The sequence below is a fragment of the Salmo trutta genome, chromosome 16, assembly GCF_901001165.1.
Source record: "Salmo trutta chromosome 16, fSalTru1.1, whole genome shotgun sequence".
NCBI lineage: Eukaryota > Metazoa > Chordata > Actinopteri > Salmoniformes > Salmonidae > Salmo > Salmo trutta.
Genome location: NC_042972.1, coordinates 12,847,458 through 12,865,827, shown reverse-complemented (window position 1 = coordinate 12,865,827; position 18,370 = coordinate 12,847,458). Strand labels below are relative to the sequence as shown.

Genomic DNA, 18,370 nt, shown 5'->3' with positions numbered 1-18,370 from the left:
AAAAACTAGTCGCACAATAAAATAACAATGATGAGGCTTTATACAGGCTACATACAAGGAGTACTGAGTCAGTGTACTGGGGTACGAGGTAGTTGGGGTGATTTGGATGAGGTAATATGTACATGTAGGTTTGGTTAGGTCTTTAGCGTCATGTATATGTAGGTAGTAGGTCTTTGGCGTCATTCATGGGTTTTAATGTGTGTGTCAGGAGTTGACTGTGTGCCCTATATAGCCTACTGTATGTACCCTGCAATATATCCCCACGCTGTATATCCTGCATCGTGTAAATGTGAGCTTTAAGGTTGCAGTGTTTTCCCTTGTATGCATTTAGCAGCCACCACTATGGTTGAAAATATGGGGAGTGGTACTTGGTGATGTATTGGATTTGCCCCAAACATAACACTTTGTATTCAGGACAAAACGTTCATTGCTTTGCCACGTTTATTGCAGTGCCTTTTGTTGCCTTGTTGCCTTTAGTGCCTTGTTGCAAACAGGATGCATGTTTTGGAATATTTTATTCTGTACAGGCTTCCTTTTCACTCTGTCAGTTAGGTTAATATTGTGGAGTAACTACAATGTTGATGATTCATCCTCAGTTTTCTCCCATCACAACCATTAAATCCCTGAGCGGAACTCCGGCATCTGAGTTAGGAACAACGCCTGTATATTTGTAATGACTGGGTATATTGATACACCATCCAAAGTGTCATTAATAACTTCACCATGCTCCATGATATTCAGTGTCTACCAATAGGTGCTCTTTGCGAGGCACTGGAAAACCTCTCTGGTCTTTGTGGTTGAATTTGTTTTTGAAATTCACTGCTCGACTGAGACCTTACAGATAATTGTATGTGTGTGGTACAGAGATGAGCTAGTCATTCAAAAATCATGTTAAACACTATCATTGCACACACTAGACTGGAGAGAGAGAGGGAGAAGGCAAACTCCACCTAACTCGTTTCATTGTATGGAATCACTTGTATTTTTATTTTATGTACATTTTCAGGATGGTTAAACAGGATGTAAAGTTAAACAACTAAAACCTGATATATAAAGTATGTAGAAAAGATACTGATGCAATATATTTTTAAATAAGATCTATGAGAATTAACAATCACCAAAATAAAAACTAGACAGTCAGGGATAATCTGAAATTCAAACAATGTAATTGGTATGTTATTTTAATGTTTTAATCACTCAGATAGCATTAGACATGGCAAAATGTGTAGAATTGCTGGAGATTAGCTTTGAAACTGCAATTTTTCTTTCAGCCCCATGACAAATGCTTAGAAATTGAGGAAAGTACCTTTAAAACTGTAACATTTTGTCTCTGTGGCCAAGAGGGCCTCTACAACCGCGCCATTGGCCACGCCCACCACTATGCCCATTACCACGCTCCACCCCCGCTACCTTTGCCACCGCTGCTGAAAAAAATCCTAGGGTAAACACTGAGGTTGACTGGAGTTCGATGCTGCACCTCTTTGTAGAGTTGACTTAATGTTTAACTCTGTTAGTTATGAATAGCTGTTGACACTTCAATTTGATATTTCAAACCACCTCTCAACCGCTAATAGATGAGACTTGACAATTTATCACTCGTTTTGCAGTCAGTAGAAAAATATTCTTAGTCTTGGCAGTGTTAGTCTAGTCGGCATTAGTCTGTTAGTCTAGGCAGTGTTAGTCTAGGCAGTGTTAGTCTAGTCGGCATTAGTCTGTTAGTCTAGGCAGTGTTAGTCTAGGCAGTGTTAGTCTAGGCAGTGTTAGTCTAGTCGGCATTAGTCTGTTAGTCTAGGCAGTGTTAGTCTAGGCAGTGTTAGTCTAGTCGGCATTAGTCTGTTAGTCTAGGCAGTTTCTTTCTTTTTTTTTTTTTCTTTTTTTTCCTTTTAAGGGGTGGATCAGCTTAATATTGCGGAAAGAATATTGCTTCCATCAATGTAATTGTCTGCATCATTTCCAATCCCCCATATATTGTTTTGGTAAATATATATATATATATATATATATATACGCATGCATACATATACACATACCTATATTGACATACATACTTTTTTAAGAATATACCTTTATTATTCCCTGCAAACCCTACCACCCTTCCCCCAATTGGAGTAAACTAATAAACAATACCACTTAGGCTTCTACCTTCAGTTTATACATCTTATACACATTTTACAGACACAATCTACACTGCTCAAAAAAATAAAGGGAACACTTAAACAACACAATGTAACTCCAAGTCAATGCGAGCTGTGGGAAGAAGGTTTGCTGTGTCTGTCAGCGTAGTGTCCAGAGCATGGAGGCGCTACCAGGAGACAGGCCAGTACATCAGGAGACGTGGAGGAGGCCGTAGGAGGGCAACAACCCAGCAGCAGGACCGCTACCTCTGCCTTTGTGCAAGGAGGAGCAGGAGAAGCACTGCCAGAGCCCTGCAAAATGACCTCCAGCAAGACCCAAATGTGCATGTGTCTGCTCAAACGGTCAGAAACAGACTCCATGAGGGTGGTATGAGGGCCCGATGTCCACAGGTGGGGGTTGTGCTTACAGCCCAACACCGTGCAGGACGTTTGGCAGTTGCCAGAGAACACCAAGATTGGCAAATTCGCCACTGTCGCCCTGTGCTCTTCACAGATGAAAGCAGGTTCACACTGAGCACGTGACAGAGTCTGGAGACGCCATGGAGAACGTTCTGCTGCCTGCAACATCCTCCAGCATGACCGGTTTGGCGGTGGGTCAGTCATGGTGTGGGGTGGCATTTCTTTGGGGGGGCCGCACAGCCCTCCATGTGCTCGCCAGAGGTAGCCTGACTGCCATTAGGTACCGAGATGAGATCCTCAGACCCCTTGTGAGACCATATGCTGGTGCGGTTGGCCCTTAATGCAAGACAATGCATGACCTCATGTGGCTGGAGTGTGTCAGCAGTTCCTGCAAGAGGAAGGCATTGATGCTATGGACTGGCCCGCCCGTTCCCCAGACCTGAATCCAATTGAGCACATCTGGGACATCATGTCTCGCTCCATCCATCAACGCCACGTTGCACCACAGACTGTCCAGGAGTTGGCGGATGCTTTAGTCCAGGTCTGGGAGGAGATCCCTCAGGAGACCATCCACCACCTCATCAGAGCATGCCCAGGCTTGACTTGTTTTAAGGACATTACATCAAAGTTGGATCAGCCTGTAGTGTGGTTTTTCCACTTTAATTTTGAGTGTGACTCCAAATCCAGACCTCCATGGGTTGATAAATTGGATTTCCATTGATTATTTTTGTGTGATTTTGTTGTCAGCACATTCAACTATGTAAAGAAAAAAGTATTTAATAAGATTATTTCTTTAATTCAGATCTAGGATGTGGTGTTTAAGTGTTCCCTTTATTTTTTTGAGCAGTATATTTTACAATGGTTATATTTTGTTTGTTTTTAGACCTTCCTCTATTTCTGATGTCCATCCAGTTGATGATTGATTTCTATTTGTAACTGCTTTTTCACAAAAGTTCTGAACCTATATACATTTTCCTGACCCTGAATGTTTTACATTGGTTATCTTGTTATTATTCCCACCCTTCAGCTCCATTCAACCCCTCCCATCTATCTCTGAACATCATCCATTTTGGATTTCTATTTGCCATATACAGTGCCATATACAGTACTAAAACATGACTTAGTACTTGGTGGCAAAACCCTTGTTGGCAATCAGAGGTCAGACGTTTCTTGTAGTTGGCCACCAGGTTTGCACATCTCAGGAGGGATTTTGTCCCACTCCTCTTTGCAGATCTTCTCTAAGTCATTGAGGTTTCGAGGCTGACGTTTGGCAACTCGAACCTTCAGCTCTCTCCACAAATTTTATATGGGATTAAAGTCTGGAGACTGGCTAGGCCACTCCAGGACCTTAATGTGCTTCTTCTTGAGCCACTCCTTTGTTGCCTTGGCCGTGTGTTTTGGGTCATTGTCATGCTGGAATACCCATCCACGACCCATTTTCAATGCCCTGGCTGAGGGAAGGAGGTTCTCACCCAAGATTTGACGGTACATGGCCCCGTCCATCGTCCCTTTGATGCGGTGAAGTTGTCCTGTCCCCTTAGCAGAAAAACACCCCCAAAGCATAATGTTTCCACCTCCATGTTTGACGGTGGAGATGATGTTCTTGGGGTCATAGGCAGCATTCCTCCTCCTCCAAACACGGTGAGTTGAGTTGATGCCAAAGAGCTCCATTTTGGTCTCATCTGACCACAACACTTTCACCAGTTGTCCTCTGAATCATTCAGATGTTCATTGGCAAACTTCAGACGGGCATGTATATATGTATATGTATTCTTGAGCAGGGGGACCTTGCGGGCGCTGCAGGATTTCAGTCCTTCACGGCGTAGTGTGTTACCAATTGTTTTCTTGGTGACTATGGTCCCAACTGCCTTGAGATCATTGACAAGATCCTCCCGTGTAGTTCTGGGCTGATTCCTCACCGTTCTCATGATCATTGCAACCCCACGAGGTGAGATCTTGCATGGAGCCCCAGGCCGAGGGACATTGACAGTTCTTTTGTGTTTCTTCCATTTGCGAATAATCGCACCAAATGTTGTCACCTTCTCACCAAGCTGCTTGGCGATGGTCTTGTAGCCCATTCCAGCCTTGTGTAGGTCTACAATCTTGTCCCTGACGCCCTTTTAATTTTATCTGGCTTGCCGTTCCAAATAAAATAGATTTTTTTTTTTGGTTCATATAATTTAAAAAGCAGGTCACTAGGTGTAGGCAAAACCATAAGCAAATAGGTAAACTGTGATATGACTAAAGAGTTAATCAGGGTGATTTCCCCCCCCACCCCCCCCCCCCCCCCACCCCCACAAATAGACAGTTATTTTCCTTTCCATGGTAGCAAGATCTTATCTATTTTTGCTAACTTTCTATAAAAATGTATTGGAGTGGGATCATTTCTTTCTGTTGGGATTTGTATACAGAGTATGTCCACATCTCCGTCAGATCATTTAATTGGTAAACTACATGGTAATGTAAAATGAGCATTTTTTTTTGTGATCCAATACTTAATATAGTACACTTATCATAATTTGGTTTTAATCCAGAGAGGATGGCAAAAGTATCTAGATCCTCTATGAGGCCGTGGAGAGATTCTAATTGTGGTTTTAAAAGAAAACATGAATCATCAGTGTACAATGACACCTTAGTTTTTAAACCACGGATTTGTAATCCCTTAATATTATTGTTTGATCTAATTTTAACGGCTAATAATAATAAATAGATATGCCAATAGTGGACAACCTTGTTTTACTCCTCTAGATAGTTTATAACTTTCTGAGATGTAGCGATTATTTACTATTTTACACTTAGGGTTACTATACATAATTTTAACCCATTTTATAAGAGATTCCCCAAAATTAAAATTCTTCGCATTTGTATTTAAACTCCAGTCGTACTTTATCAAAAGCTTTTTCAAAATCAGATATGAAAACCAGGCCTGGTGTCCCCGACATTTCATAGTATTCTATTGTTTCCAGTACTTGTCTTATATTATCTCCAATGTATTGTTCATGTAAAAATACTTTTTTAATTTTATGCGCCAAGCATTTTTGCATCACAACACTGAAGTGTAAGAGGTCTCCAATTTTTTTTTAATGGACTGGATCTTTATATCTACCTACCTACCTACCTACCTACCTACCTACCAACCACCCACCCACCCCTCCTGTTTCAGTAATAATGATATCAGACCTTCTTGTTGCATGTCTGATAATCTACCATTTTATATAGGAGTGGTTAAAACATGCTAATAATGGTCCTCTGAGTATATCAAAACAAGTTCTATATTCTTCAACTGGTATGCCATCCAGCCCTGGAGTTTTCCCCATCCTTAAAGGCCCCAATTGCATCAAGAAGTTCCTCCTCTGTAATATGGCCTTCACATGAGTCTTTCTGTACAGATATTAATTTTACATTATTATTAGGAAAAAAATCCATACAATTAGTTTCAGTTAGTGGAGATGGAGGAGACTGAAACAAAAACATATTCTTAAAGTACTTAACTTCCTCTTTCAAAATATCATTCGGTAAATCATGCGTGACTCCATCATTTGTAACAAGTTTTAATACATTTTTTTGGTAGCATTTCTATATTGAAGATTGAAAAAGAATTTGGTGCATTTTTCCCCATATTCTATCCAGTTCGCTTTATTTTTATAAAATATTTACATTTAAGTCATTTAGCAGACGCTCTTATCCAGAGCGACTTACAGTAGTGAATGCATACATTTCATACAACTTGATACATTTCATTTCTGTGCTGGCCCCCCGTGGGAATCGAACCCACAACCCTGGCGTTGCAAACACCATGCTCTACCAACTGAGCTACAGGGAAGGATATATATAATTACATTACACTGGTTCTTTCTTGAATAAGTTCCTCCGTTTCTTTTTGTTTTTCCTCTAACTTATTCTGTGCCTCTATGGTACAGTTTTTATTGCTATCTAACTGTACTGTTAGTCCTTACATTTTCTTTATTAATATGGACTCTTTTGATCTAAAATGCTTTTGTTTTCTAGATGAGTACTGAATTGCATGGCCTCTAAAGGCACACTTAGAAGTGTCCCATACAATGAGGCGATCTGTTGTACCGATGTTATGTCTGAAAAAGTCAGTTATAAATTCTTCTGTCCTAGTTCTAAACAATTTATCATCCAGTAGGCTTTGATTACATTTCCAATGTCCTTGCCCACGTGGAAATTCTGTAAGAGTAATATTTATGCCAATTATGTGATGATCCGCCATGTATATCTCACTAGGTCAGGATATTTAAGTCTCCATATATCCACTAATTCCAATATATTCATGATTTCCTTAAGTGCCTGGGGGTGATAGTTTGTAGTGTGATTTCCTTTCCACTCCATAGAGGTATTTAAGACCGTATTAAAATTTCCCACCATAATAATATAGTCTAGTGTTGCTTGTAGAGTTTATAAATTCTTAGATATATTTTCAAAGACGCTTGGATCATCATTATTTGGACTGTATAGGTTAATAAGCCATATCTGTCTATTGTCCAACAACATAACATATTTAAAATAATCCATCTACCTTGATGATCTGTTTGGACAATTTGCACATTTGGATCAAAATTACTGTTAATTAACACCATCACCCCTTTTGCATTTCTTTGCCCATGGGAGAAATATATTTCACCCCCCCAGTCCTTTTTCCACAAAACTTAATCTAAAATTGTTGAATGGGTTTCCTGTAAACAATATATATTATATTCCTTTCTCCTTTTAGCCAGGTAAATACTGATCGTCTTTTCTTATTATCTGCAAGGCCATTACAATTATAACTGGCTATACTTATTTCACCACTTACCATAATGAGACACAACTTTCAATTTGATTTATCAAAATATGTTTGTAAACGTACCATTATAAAGTAACATGATGATTGAGTGTCTATATAGCTGTACCATGATATTTGCATTGCTACTAAGTAAACCTCCAATTGGTCCCCACTATTCCACCCTCTAAAAGCCCTCCTCATCCCGAGTCTAGGCAGCATTAGTCTAGGCAGCGTTAGTCTAGGCAGCGTTAGTCTAGGCAGCGTTAGTCTAGGCAGCGTTAGTCTAGGCAGCGTTAGTCTAGGCAGCGTTAGTCTAGGCAGCATTAGTTTGTTAGTCTAGGCAGCATTAGTTTGTTAGTCTAGGCGGCATTAGTTTGTTAGTCTAGGCGGCATTAGTTTGTTAGTCTAGTCGGCATTAGTCTGTTAGTCTAGTCGGCATTAGTCTGTTTAGGCAGTTTTAGTCTGGTCGGTGTTAGTCTAGTCGGCATTAGTGTGTTAGTCTAAGCAGTGTTAGTCTGTTACATAAGGGTCAGTATGCCTATTATAGAATGCCTACAGTGGGTAGTTAAATGTATTAATAATAAAACTTGGTGCACGTTAGTTACTAATAGTAATATTCTGTGTAATTGAATCAATTCAATTAATGTACTTGCAATTATTTTAATGAGGAACTTAACATTCCTTTAGCTGTTAAGACTACAGTTGTGCAAGCCTGGTGCCCTTCAAATGTAGTTGCTGACTGTTCTGTGTTTTGTCTGAAGCTGGGAGCAGAGGGTGGACCAGAATGGCCGCATGTATTACGTGGATCACATTGAAAAGAAGACGTCATGGAACCGACCCGATTCTCTCCCCTCTGGGTAACAAAAGATTTACAAACAAATAATTTATTAATCAAATCCGTAGTTCGTAATTCATATACAATATGTTTGGCTTTCATATGGCAGTAGTGTATCACTAATTCTACTCTTTAAAAATTAACCAATGTATTTTGGAATATGTTAACTAATGTGTATGTCACACTGTATTATAGTTTTACATGGTACAATGTAAAATTATTTGTGTTAAATTGGTTTCAATAAGAGCACCTGCACAAAGTTGATGTCACTATAGTTTGATGTCAAAAGAAACCCTGCATGGTACCTGTTCTCTCGGACTGAGTGATAACTGACATCAAACTTTATCCGTGCCGTTTTTGTGCACATCCTACTGAAGACCGAAGGCCCTGGATTTCTTTACACTACACGCTGCCTCCCCTAGAGGAATATCGGCCCTGTTGAAATAGTGCAGAAAGGCCTCCTGCTGTTTCCTCAAGAGAAGTGTAGACATATATGTGATTGGATAGGTGTAAGCAAGGTTACCACCCTATTACTTTCACCAATCTCACCAGTTCAGATCAGTTTTTTTGCTGTTGCTGTGAGAAATGATTCCTTTTCAAAGTATTCACGCAGGGCCGTCATCAATCATCATGGGGAAGTAGAACCTTCCCTCTTCTGTCCCATGTAGGTGGGAGCGGCGAGTGGACCCAATGGGCAGGGTGTACTTCGTGGACCACATCAGCCGGACCACCACATGGCAGCGCCCTACGCAGGAGTCGGTACGTAACTTTGAGGAGTGGCAGCACCAGCGCAGCCAGCTGCAGGGGGCCATGCAGCAGTTCAACCAGAGGTTCATATTCGGGGTAAGACATGGGCTACGTCCCAATTCTCTCCCCTTCCTCCCAAAGTGCACTAGTCTAATCCCAAATTGACCCCCAGACTCTATGCACTTGTGGAGATGTGAGATGATTTGACAGGTATAAGCAATATGGTGAAACCTGGCCTTAGAACCACCTGGCCTTTGAACCACCAGGCCTAACAGAGTGGCAAATTGGAACTATTACCAAATTGCTTACACTTGTTACATCATCTCAGATCTCCACAAGTGCATAGGAGGGCGTAGGGGTGCAGGGCGTGGGGTGCAGGGCGTAGGGTCTAGGGATGGAGGGCGTAGGGTCTAGATTTTTGGAATTGGGCTACTGATTTGAAAAGTAATGACTGGTATAAGAAATATTGTAGATACTCCCTCTAGCCCATGCCTCCTTGGGTTCTGTTGGAATACTTAAAATAAGTAGTCCAATGGAAATTAATCCTCCCTTGAAGGAATCACAGTTCTGAACTGGTTGGGTTGGTGGAAGTTCTAGCATGGTGACCTTGCTTTCAGCTATCTAATCACTTATTAATCTGTGATTAGATACCTTATAAGACCACTGTATATCGTTGTAAAGAAGCATTATTCAACACACGTAAGCGCTGTTCATTTGACCTCCTTGTTTCTCCATTGTAGCTCCAGGATCAGCAAATAGCCGCAGCAAACAAAGAGTTTGACCCGCTTGGGCCGCTGCCACACGGCTGGGGTAAGTAGCACGATCCACCACGACGCGTTTTCCACTGTCAATACGCTCCGAAAGTGGAGACGTCACAATGTAAACATTTGTAGAAACGTCTTGCCAGTTTGAGGCAGCGTCATGTTTGCTAACACAGGGCAGTGTGATTAGCTAACTAATGTCATGTCTTTGGCATCATTAAAGTGAAGACTTATTTTAGCAAATCAATTCTCTGTAATTATTATTACGTGATTAAACTAATCATGTAAATGTAATTAACTAGGAAGTCGGGGCACCAAGGAAACTCTTCAGATTAAAGTTATAATTTTCCTAATATAACTCTTCAGATATTTTAATATCTGATCAATTAGTCTTCTAATTAATGAATTATTCTTTACCTCACATTAGTCTCATTCCAAACATCATAAATTGTTGGTTATCTGCAGGAACCAAGCCTTTGCTATGAATCATCCATACACAATTGTCTTAATCATTTATTTACTAACTAAATAATCACAGAAATGCATAAACAAACAGTAGATATGGTTACAATAATAGGGAAGGTTCCCTAGTGGGCTAAGCCAATATGACGGCTTGGTGGACAAAGGGAAGTGGGTGTGGACTGAGAAGGGTGGGAATGACAAAAGGAGTGACTACACAGTTGATAATTATATTAATTGAAATACTAATCCTTTACACATGAACGCTCACTCATTCGGGAATAATTGCAATCAATATATATATTTACGCTCAGTGTGTCGTCGTGATCTCTGTTGGAATCGTCCGTCTTTCTGTTGAAAAGTTCATCCGAGCATCTCTCGGTCTCTCTGTGCGCGCTTCCCTGAAGTCTTTCGTGGTTAGAATGGATACTTCAGAGTATCATTCAGAAATGTTCTTATAGGATAAATGTTTCGGCGGATGTCGGTCTTTACATCCCAGGTTGACATCATTTCTAGCTGCAGACTAGTAGTTAGTATCTCGATAGTCTCAGAGTTGAACCATTTCCAGCCGTGTAGCCAATGCTCCACGTGGTATGGTTAGGAATTCAACAACCATTACAACCTTAGCTTATACTGAGGTTTTTGTGGTCTGAACTCAACCTGTGCCCCCTCGGTGTCCATCGATGTACACATGGTCTGAAGAGGATTTTTTCAGGAGGGGGTTTTATTCATAACAGTAGAAAAGGGCTGTCCCATGCGCCAGATCATGTCTGTGCTCACGGGGGCGTGGCCAATGACTTAGTTAAACTTTTAAAGGGAATACAATTCTCTCACATTAACGGTTTAACATCACATTACACCATTTCACAAATAGTTTCATCTTTACTCATTCATTTTATACAATAATTAGACACAAACCTCATAACGGAGGCACCTGTATAAACAAAGTTATGGTAATGTGGCTGTATTGTCTTTCGTGGGGTCACACACGAAACAAAACGGACCGGGTCGTAGCTGGTTTCTCCACCGACCGTTTACACATTCTCCAAAACATGGATATTGTTCAGTTGTCAAGTTCTGTGATGTAGAAGAAGTTCCTTTGTTCTACTGTGAAACTCCCTCTCTCTATACTGCATGGCCAGGAGGAGAGTCTCCTCCAGGAATTTACGACCTGAGATAACAGAACCTGGGTGTAGGGGAGAGGGGGATGCCACGATCTATACCCAGAAAGGGCCACGTCATGACACAGCTACTGTATAAGTCATTTATTTTTCCCCACAGTTAGCCAGGTTAGTTAGCTTACTAGCTACAATAACTTCCAGTTAGTTAGCAACTGCTCCTACACTCTTTGGCTTTACTGTAACACTGGTGTCACATGTACAAAATGATGAGGTGTCTCCAGAGGTGGATTCACTAGAAAACCAACCTAATGTAGCAGGCATAAAATAAACTCCTAAAACTAGATCCCCTACATACTGGTCGGAAACTAGATCCCCTACATACTGGTCTGAAACTAGATCCCCTACATACTGGTCTTGACCAGAAGAAAAATAAACTGTCGCGAGGTTCTGCACTCTTCAACCAAGGAGTTAGGATAAAGTGTCACCTTGTTAACATCCAAAAGCGGAAGTTGTGTCACAGGCTCTCTTCCATTTCCCCTGAAAACCGGAACATCTGGTTGTTAGGGACTCTGCAGAGGCTACTAGAAACCAAACGCAATGAAATGGGGAGGGACCTATCTGAATTTGGCCAATAGAAACTCTGTTTTGCAACTGTTTGCTACGGTACTTTTTATCAGGTTTTTTTTCTCCCCAATTTCATGATATCCAATTGGTAGTTAGTTTTGTCCCATCGCTGCAACTCCCGTACGGACTCGGGAGAGGCAAAGGTTGAGAGCCATGCGTCCTCCGAAACACAATCCCACCAATCCACACTGCTTCTTGACACAATGCCCACTTAACCCGGAAGCCAGCCGCACCAATCTGTTGGAGGAAACACCGTACACCTGGCGACCGTGTCAGCGTGCATGCGCCCGGCCGCCACAAGGAGTCACTAGAGCACGATGGGACAAAAACATCCCAGCTGACCAAACCCTCCCCTAACCCGTACGACGCTGGGCCATTTGTACGCCGCCTCATGGGTCTCCGGGTTGCGGCCGGCTGCGACACAGCCCGGGATCAAACCCGGATCTGTAGGGAAGCCTCCATCTGTGCCTTTGAACGCTGCGCCACTCGGGAGGCTCTTAATCCACTTTGTAAATGTATAACTGTAATGGAATCTTTGTGGTATGATGCAGGATTCTAAGTCTCGTTCTTGCTGTTTGTTTTGATGTCTACTGCAGAGAAGCGAACAGACACCAACGGCAGGGTATATTTTGTTCACCACACATCGCGGATGACCCAGTGGGAGGACCCAAGGACGCAAGGGTCAGTGTCGCTTCCAAACAAACAATCCAAATACTGACTGTAAAGAACGGCTCTTGTATGACTGTCGGTGCCCTGTGTGTGTGTGTGTGTGTGTGTGTGTGTGTGTGTGTGTGTGTGTGTAGGCTGCTTAATGACAAGCCTCTACCTGAAGGCTGGGAGATGAGGTTCACTGTGGACGGCATCCCCTACTTTGTGGACCACAACAGGAGAACCACCACCTACATCGACCCTCGCACGGGCAAATCCTCCCTGTGAGTCGTGTGCACTCACTCACTGACTCCCAGTGACCCTTTGGTTGCTGGCCCTCCAGCCCACTACTCAATCACTATCTCACTTACGCGCTCTTGCATGTACACTTACAGTCCAAAGGATTCAAACATTTTTTTAAAGATCCCAGGTGCACAGACAAACACACAATTGTGCCATCCACTCACCCACCTAATTGTATCACTCAAAAGATGTTGAATGTTATTTACTCCAGTGAGACCCATCAGATAAGCTCATGTATTTCATGTTTGCTTCACAGTGAGAACGGGCCTCAGATCACCTACGTCAGGGACTTCAAAGCCAAAGTACAGTACTTCAGGTTCTGGTGTCAGGTACGTACCCTACACACCCTGTACCCTAGCTTTGTAGTGTACACTATGTCCTGAGTACCACCTCTGCCTTTTGAAAATGCAGTTTTATCTGTCCTAATTCCCCTAAAGTATACACTTCCAAGTGCATTCTTTCCACATTTAAAAGGAGAGTTGAGGTATGCAGTGGTGATTTTAGCATGTACATTTTGGTGGGGCAAACGCAAAACATTTATTTTGTTGATGCATGCCAGCAAAGCCTCTAAACAATACGTTAATTGCACTATAACGGCGACAAGTGGTGCCCACAAACTGTTAGGGCCTACATAAATCCCCCTCATTTTCGGGCATCAAAAAACATTGGACAGTTTAACATAATGTATAATAAAGTAATCATTGTCAATATTTGGTCGCATATCCTTTGCATGCAATGACTGCTTGAAGTCTGCAGTGCATCGACATCATCAGACGCTGCGTATCTTCCCTGGTGATGCTCTGCCAGGCCTGTACTGCAGCCATCTTCAGTTCCTGCTTGTTTCGGAGACTTATTGCCTTCAGTCTCCTCTTCAGCATGTAAAATGCATGTTCAATTGGATTCAGATCCGGTGATTGACTCGGCCAGTCAAGGTTTTTCCACTTTTTGGCCATCAAAAACCCCTTCGTTGCTCCAGCAGTATGTTTAGGGTCAATGTCTTGTTGCACGATGAAGTGCCGTACAATGAGTTTGGAGGCATTTGGTTTTATCTGAGCAGATAAAATATTTTTGTAGACTTCAGAATTCATAGTTCTACTTCTGTCTGCAGTCACATCATCGATGAAGACAAGTGAGCCTGTTCCACTGGCAGCCATACAGGCCCAAGCCATAACACCCCCTCCACCATGTTTCACGGATGAGGTGGTATGCTTTGGATCATGGGCATGTCTTTTTATTTTTCTCCACACTTTCCTCTTTCCATCACACTGGTACATGTTAATCTTTCTCTCATCTGTCCACAATACTTTTTTTCCAGAACTCTTGGGGCTCTTTTAGGTGCTTTCTCAGTCTACCGGGTCTTTTGACATAATTGAGTTCACCAGTTTTTTTTTTCTTCTTGTTAATGATGAACCAAACTGTTCACTTGGGCATGCCCAGGTTTTTGCAATGTTCCTGATTGATTGATTTTCATTTCTGAGCCTTATGACGGCCAGCTTCATTTGCATCGACACTGCTGTCTTCCTCATGTTGTCACACCCCAACAACAACCTCCAAAGGCAATAGCAAAGTCTAGAATCAATACTATTCATCAACAGCTCTCCTGCATTCACTAACGACACACATCTGTGAAGCCAATTCAACAAACACTTGTAGTACCTTAAAATGAGGGGACCATGTACAAAAGGTGCTGTCATTTCTAAACGGTTCATCCGATATGTATGAAAATACCCTCAAATTAAAGCTGACAGTCTGCACTTCACCCTCATTGTCATTGTATCCTTTCAAACTCAAAGTGCTAGAGTACAGAACCAAAATAACAAAAAAAATGTCACTGTCCAATGAATGATGGTGCTCGCTGTATGTCCCTTGCATAGTACTTCATTTATGCAGCAGCATACAAGACATTTTTGGACTCACCTTTTGATGTGCTCACTTAAACAGAAAGGTGGCGTGGCGGTCCATTGTGGGCAAATTTTGTCATAAAAGTCTAGCATTCTCTGGATTTATGGTGGGAACGGGGGAAACCACTCCATTGAATAGCAGGCTAGTGGTTGCTTTGCAATGCTTGCAGTTAGCCACTGATTTCTTCCAAACGACTCATTGTTGAAATTGCGATTTCCAACTTGTTGTGTAATCTTTATGGCCGATGAGCACCGATACGTTTTATCTATCATTTATCTTAGTTATTTCTCTTCATATGACAAGGATTAAAAGGGATTTGCCAGTAGATTGTTGACTTGATTCATGATGATGACTGCTAGCTAAAATGTTGACATGATCAGTCCAATCAAAGCTACTGTATATATAACGTGATTTGACGTCATTTTATCTGTTGCCAATGACCTTGAGCCTTCTTGGAAGGGCATTTGTAATTTAACTCTATGGCAGGACCAAAGGGCTTACATTTTGGATGTCTACCCAAACTAAGGACTTAAACTTGGCGATGACGTGGTGTCCCCATGAGTGACAGAACACTGAGCCAATCAGGGCGCAATTCTCCTATTTTCTGCTGGCTCGCCCCACCACCACAGGAAGCACAGAGCTAAGCTGAAACGCCTGCGTTTTGGAGCTGCCTCGCTCAAGAAACAAAAAAGAGACCATGTGTGTATTTGGCTTTATTAACTCAATTATATATATTTTTTTACATTGTTTGCAAACTGATATGTGACATGTATTAATGCCAAAATAACATGCAAAACAGGCAAGCCCCCCCCCAAAAAAAATTTTTTTATACACTACCGGTCCAAAGTTTTAGAACACCTACTCATTCAAGGGTGTTCTTTTATTTTTACTATTTCTACATTGTAGAATAATAGTGAAGACATCAAAACTATGATATAACACATATGGAATCATGTAGTAACCAAAAAAGTGTTAAACAAATCAAAATATATTTTACATTTTGATATTCTTCAAATAGCCACCCTTTACCTTGATGACAGCTTTTCACACTCTTGGCATATGTGATTATCCCACCTAGCGATCTTAAGATTAATGCACTAACTGTAAGTGTCTCTGGGTAAGTCTGCTAAATGACTAACATGTCAATGTAAACAGTCGAGCTCAATCAAGCACAGCTAACGTGTTTGACTTTTCAAATAGTACTTGAACCCAGGTCTGGCTTCTTCCAGTCGTCATTTCCTTTTAAGGACGAAGACAAGTGAACATGTGTACACTTAAGGACACTTCTTGATTCCCACTTAGGTCCAATTTTCACTTAGTTTCCCATTGACATCAATGAATGACTAAGTGAAAATTTGACTTAATTGGATTGCCCATTTTGGGCAAAAGGGAAGAACTCCAGTTAATTCTGTTGTTCCTGGGGCCATAACGTGAGTCTTTGTCTTCCAGCAACTGTCAATGCCACAGCACATCAAGATCACAGTCACCCGCAAAACCCTCTTTGAGGATTCATTCCAGCAAGTGAGTGTATTTATAAAAAATAATATATATATATATATATATCAAAATTGGCACACCACTAAACTTGCGCTCTTTGTAGTTCTGTGAATAAATACAAAAATAACACTAATTGAAAAGTTGTCAGTGTTCCAGGAATAGTTTGTCATTTCTTTTGAGCAACTTTGAGTACTCTATTTTTGCACCAGTGATACAGAAAGGTGGATGAATACAGGGGCTGTGTTCAAAAATAGTCAAACGTTGTAATGTTTCTGTTTCCAATTCTCTCTCTTTGTCCATCAAAGATAATGAGCTTTCATCCACAAGATCTCAGACGGAGGCTGTGGATAATATTCCCCGGAGAGGAAGGCTTGGACTACGGAGGCGTGGCAAGGTAAATGGCCTATTTTGATAGGTTAAGGATGAGCTCATATTAGGAATCATTGTAAGTGTGTGTCAGTCTTTTCAATGTATTTTTTTTAAACGTTGTGTATGTGTTGTCAGGGAGTGGTTCTTCCTGCTGTCTCATGAGGTGCTGAACCCCATGTACTGCCTGTTTGAGTACGCTGGGAAGGATAACTACTGTCTCCAGATCAACCCTGCCTCTTACATCAACCCCGACCACCTCAAGTACTTCAAGTTCATCGGACGCTTCATCGCCATGGTACCTACCTCAATGCTATCTATGGGGTGAATCCTAACCTCCACCTTTAGTCTAATTTTCACTAAGTCATGCATTGATGTCATTGGGAAACTAAGGGAAATTGACTTCAGTGGGAATTCGGATGCGGCCCTTCACTAGCCTGGGCCTTGTTCATAAGGGCTAGCAACATAACATGTTGCAACAGAAAATGAAAATGAGCCTCCCTGTTTCAGTTTGTTCAGTGCCGACTGAACACGACCCTGAAAAAAAGCCACTCTGTAGTTGCTGATCACATCCCTGGTTCATGATGCCACTCTGTAGTTCCTGATCACAGCCCTGGTTCATGATGCCACTCTGTAGTTCCTGATCACAGCCCTGGTTCATGATGCCACTCTGTAGTTCCTGATCACAGCCCTGGTTCATGATGCCACTCTGTAGTTCCTGATCACAGCCCTGGTTCATGATCACAGCCCTGGTTCATGATGCCACTCTGTAGTTCATGATCACAGCCCTGGTTCATGATGCCACTCTGTAGTTCTTGATCGTATCCCTGGTTCTTGATGTTTCTCTACAGTCCTTGTTCCACGGGAAGTTCATCGATACGGGATTCTCCCTGCCCTTCTACAAGCGCATCCTGAACAAGCCCCTGGCCCTAAAGGACCTAGAATCCATTGACACGGAATTCTACAACTCCCTCATCTGGATCAAGTGAGTCTGGGAATGGGAACGGGAAGTAGGAACGGGAATGTGGAGAGCTTTCCCTTTTATAATGCTGGTGCAGTGGCGGTTAGAATATGATCAGCAAATAATATTGAGGATCCTAGTGATGAGGTTGATTATAACTATGAGGAGATGATGATGAAGAGAAGAAAATTATGATGATAGTAACTGATGAGCAAGGTGAGGGGCTGGTGATGATGACATCTACCCTCTTGTGGTTGCTCCCAGGGATAACAACCTGGAGGAGTGTGGTCTGGAGATGTTCTTCTCTGTGGACAAGGAGATCCTGGGGGAGGTTACTACTCACGAGCTGAAGCCGGACGGAGGCAACGTACTGGTCACTGAGGAGAACAAAGAGGAATACATCAGGTAGGATTGAAAACCAACTAGAAATCAGTGGGTACATATTTCTAGCCCAACAGAAGAAACCATATTATCTGGTACATTCTGTGTTTGTGTGTGCGCTTCCTCCAGGCTGGTGGCAGAGTGGAGGTTGTCCAGAGGTGTGGAGGAGCAGACCCAGGCCTTCTTCGAGGGCTTCAACGAGGTTCTCCCCCAGCAGTACCTGCAATACTTTGACGCTAAGGAACTGGAGGTACACCATGGGTTTATTCATACACAGATCAAATGAGTTACTGTAATGAAGAAATGAGATGTGAAAACCATGCTTACTCAATCCGTTTTATCTCAACGTATGGTGGCTAAACAGAAAATGGCATGGACCAACCTTCAGTATTTTCCCATCAAATGTTTTCACTGAAGTATTGCGTGCTAGATTGTTGATGCTCAA

General features: G+C 41.9%; 1 protein-coding gene across 3 annotated transcripts in view; it reads left to right on the top strand.

The window, feature by feature from the left end:
* LOC115150110 (E3 ubiquitin-protein ligase Itchy) overlaps window positions 1-18,370 on the top strand; it is a 32,307-nt gene that overhangs the window by 10,899 nt on the left and 3,038 nt on the right. For all 3 annotated transcript variants that reach the window (XM_029693043.1, XM_029693041.1, XM_029693042.1), the window contains 12 exons: window positions 8,082-8,177; window positions 8,824-8,998; window positions 9,643-9,712; window positions 12,464-12,548; window positions 12,671-12,799; window positions 13,075-13,147; window positions 16,170-16,241; window positions 16,523-16,611; window positions 16,722-16,881; window positions 17,435-17,568; window positions 17,809-17,949; window positions 18,055-18,175. In XM_029693043.1, coding sequence (XP_029548903.1) covers window positions 8,082-8,177; window positions 8,824-8,998; window positions 9,643-9,712; window positions 12,464-12,548; window positions 12,671-12,799; window positions 13,075-13,147; window positions 16,170-16,241; window positions 16,523-16,611; window positions 16,722-16,881; window positions 17,435-17,568; window positions 17,809-17,949; window positions 18,055-18,175 — 1,345 coding nt within the window. The remainder of the gene's footprint in view (window positions 1-8,081; window positions 8,178-8,823; window positions 8,999-9,642; window positions 9,713-12,463; window positions 12,549-12,670; window positions 12,800-13,074; window positions 13,148-16,169; window positions 16,242-16,522; window positions 16,612-16,721; window positions 16,882-17,434; window positions 17,569-17,808; window positions 17,950-18,054; window positions 18,176-18,370) is intronic.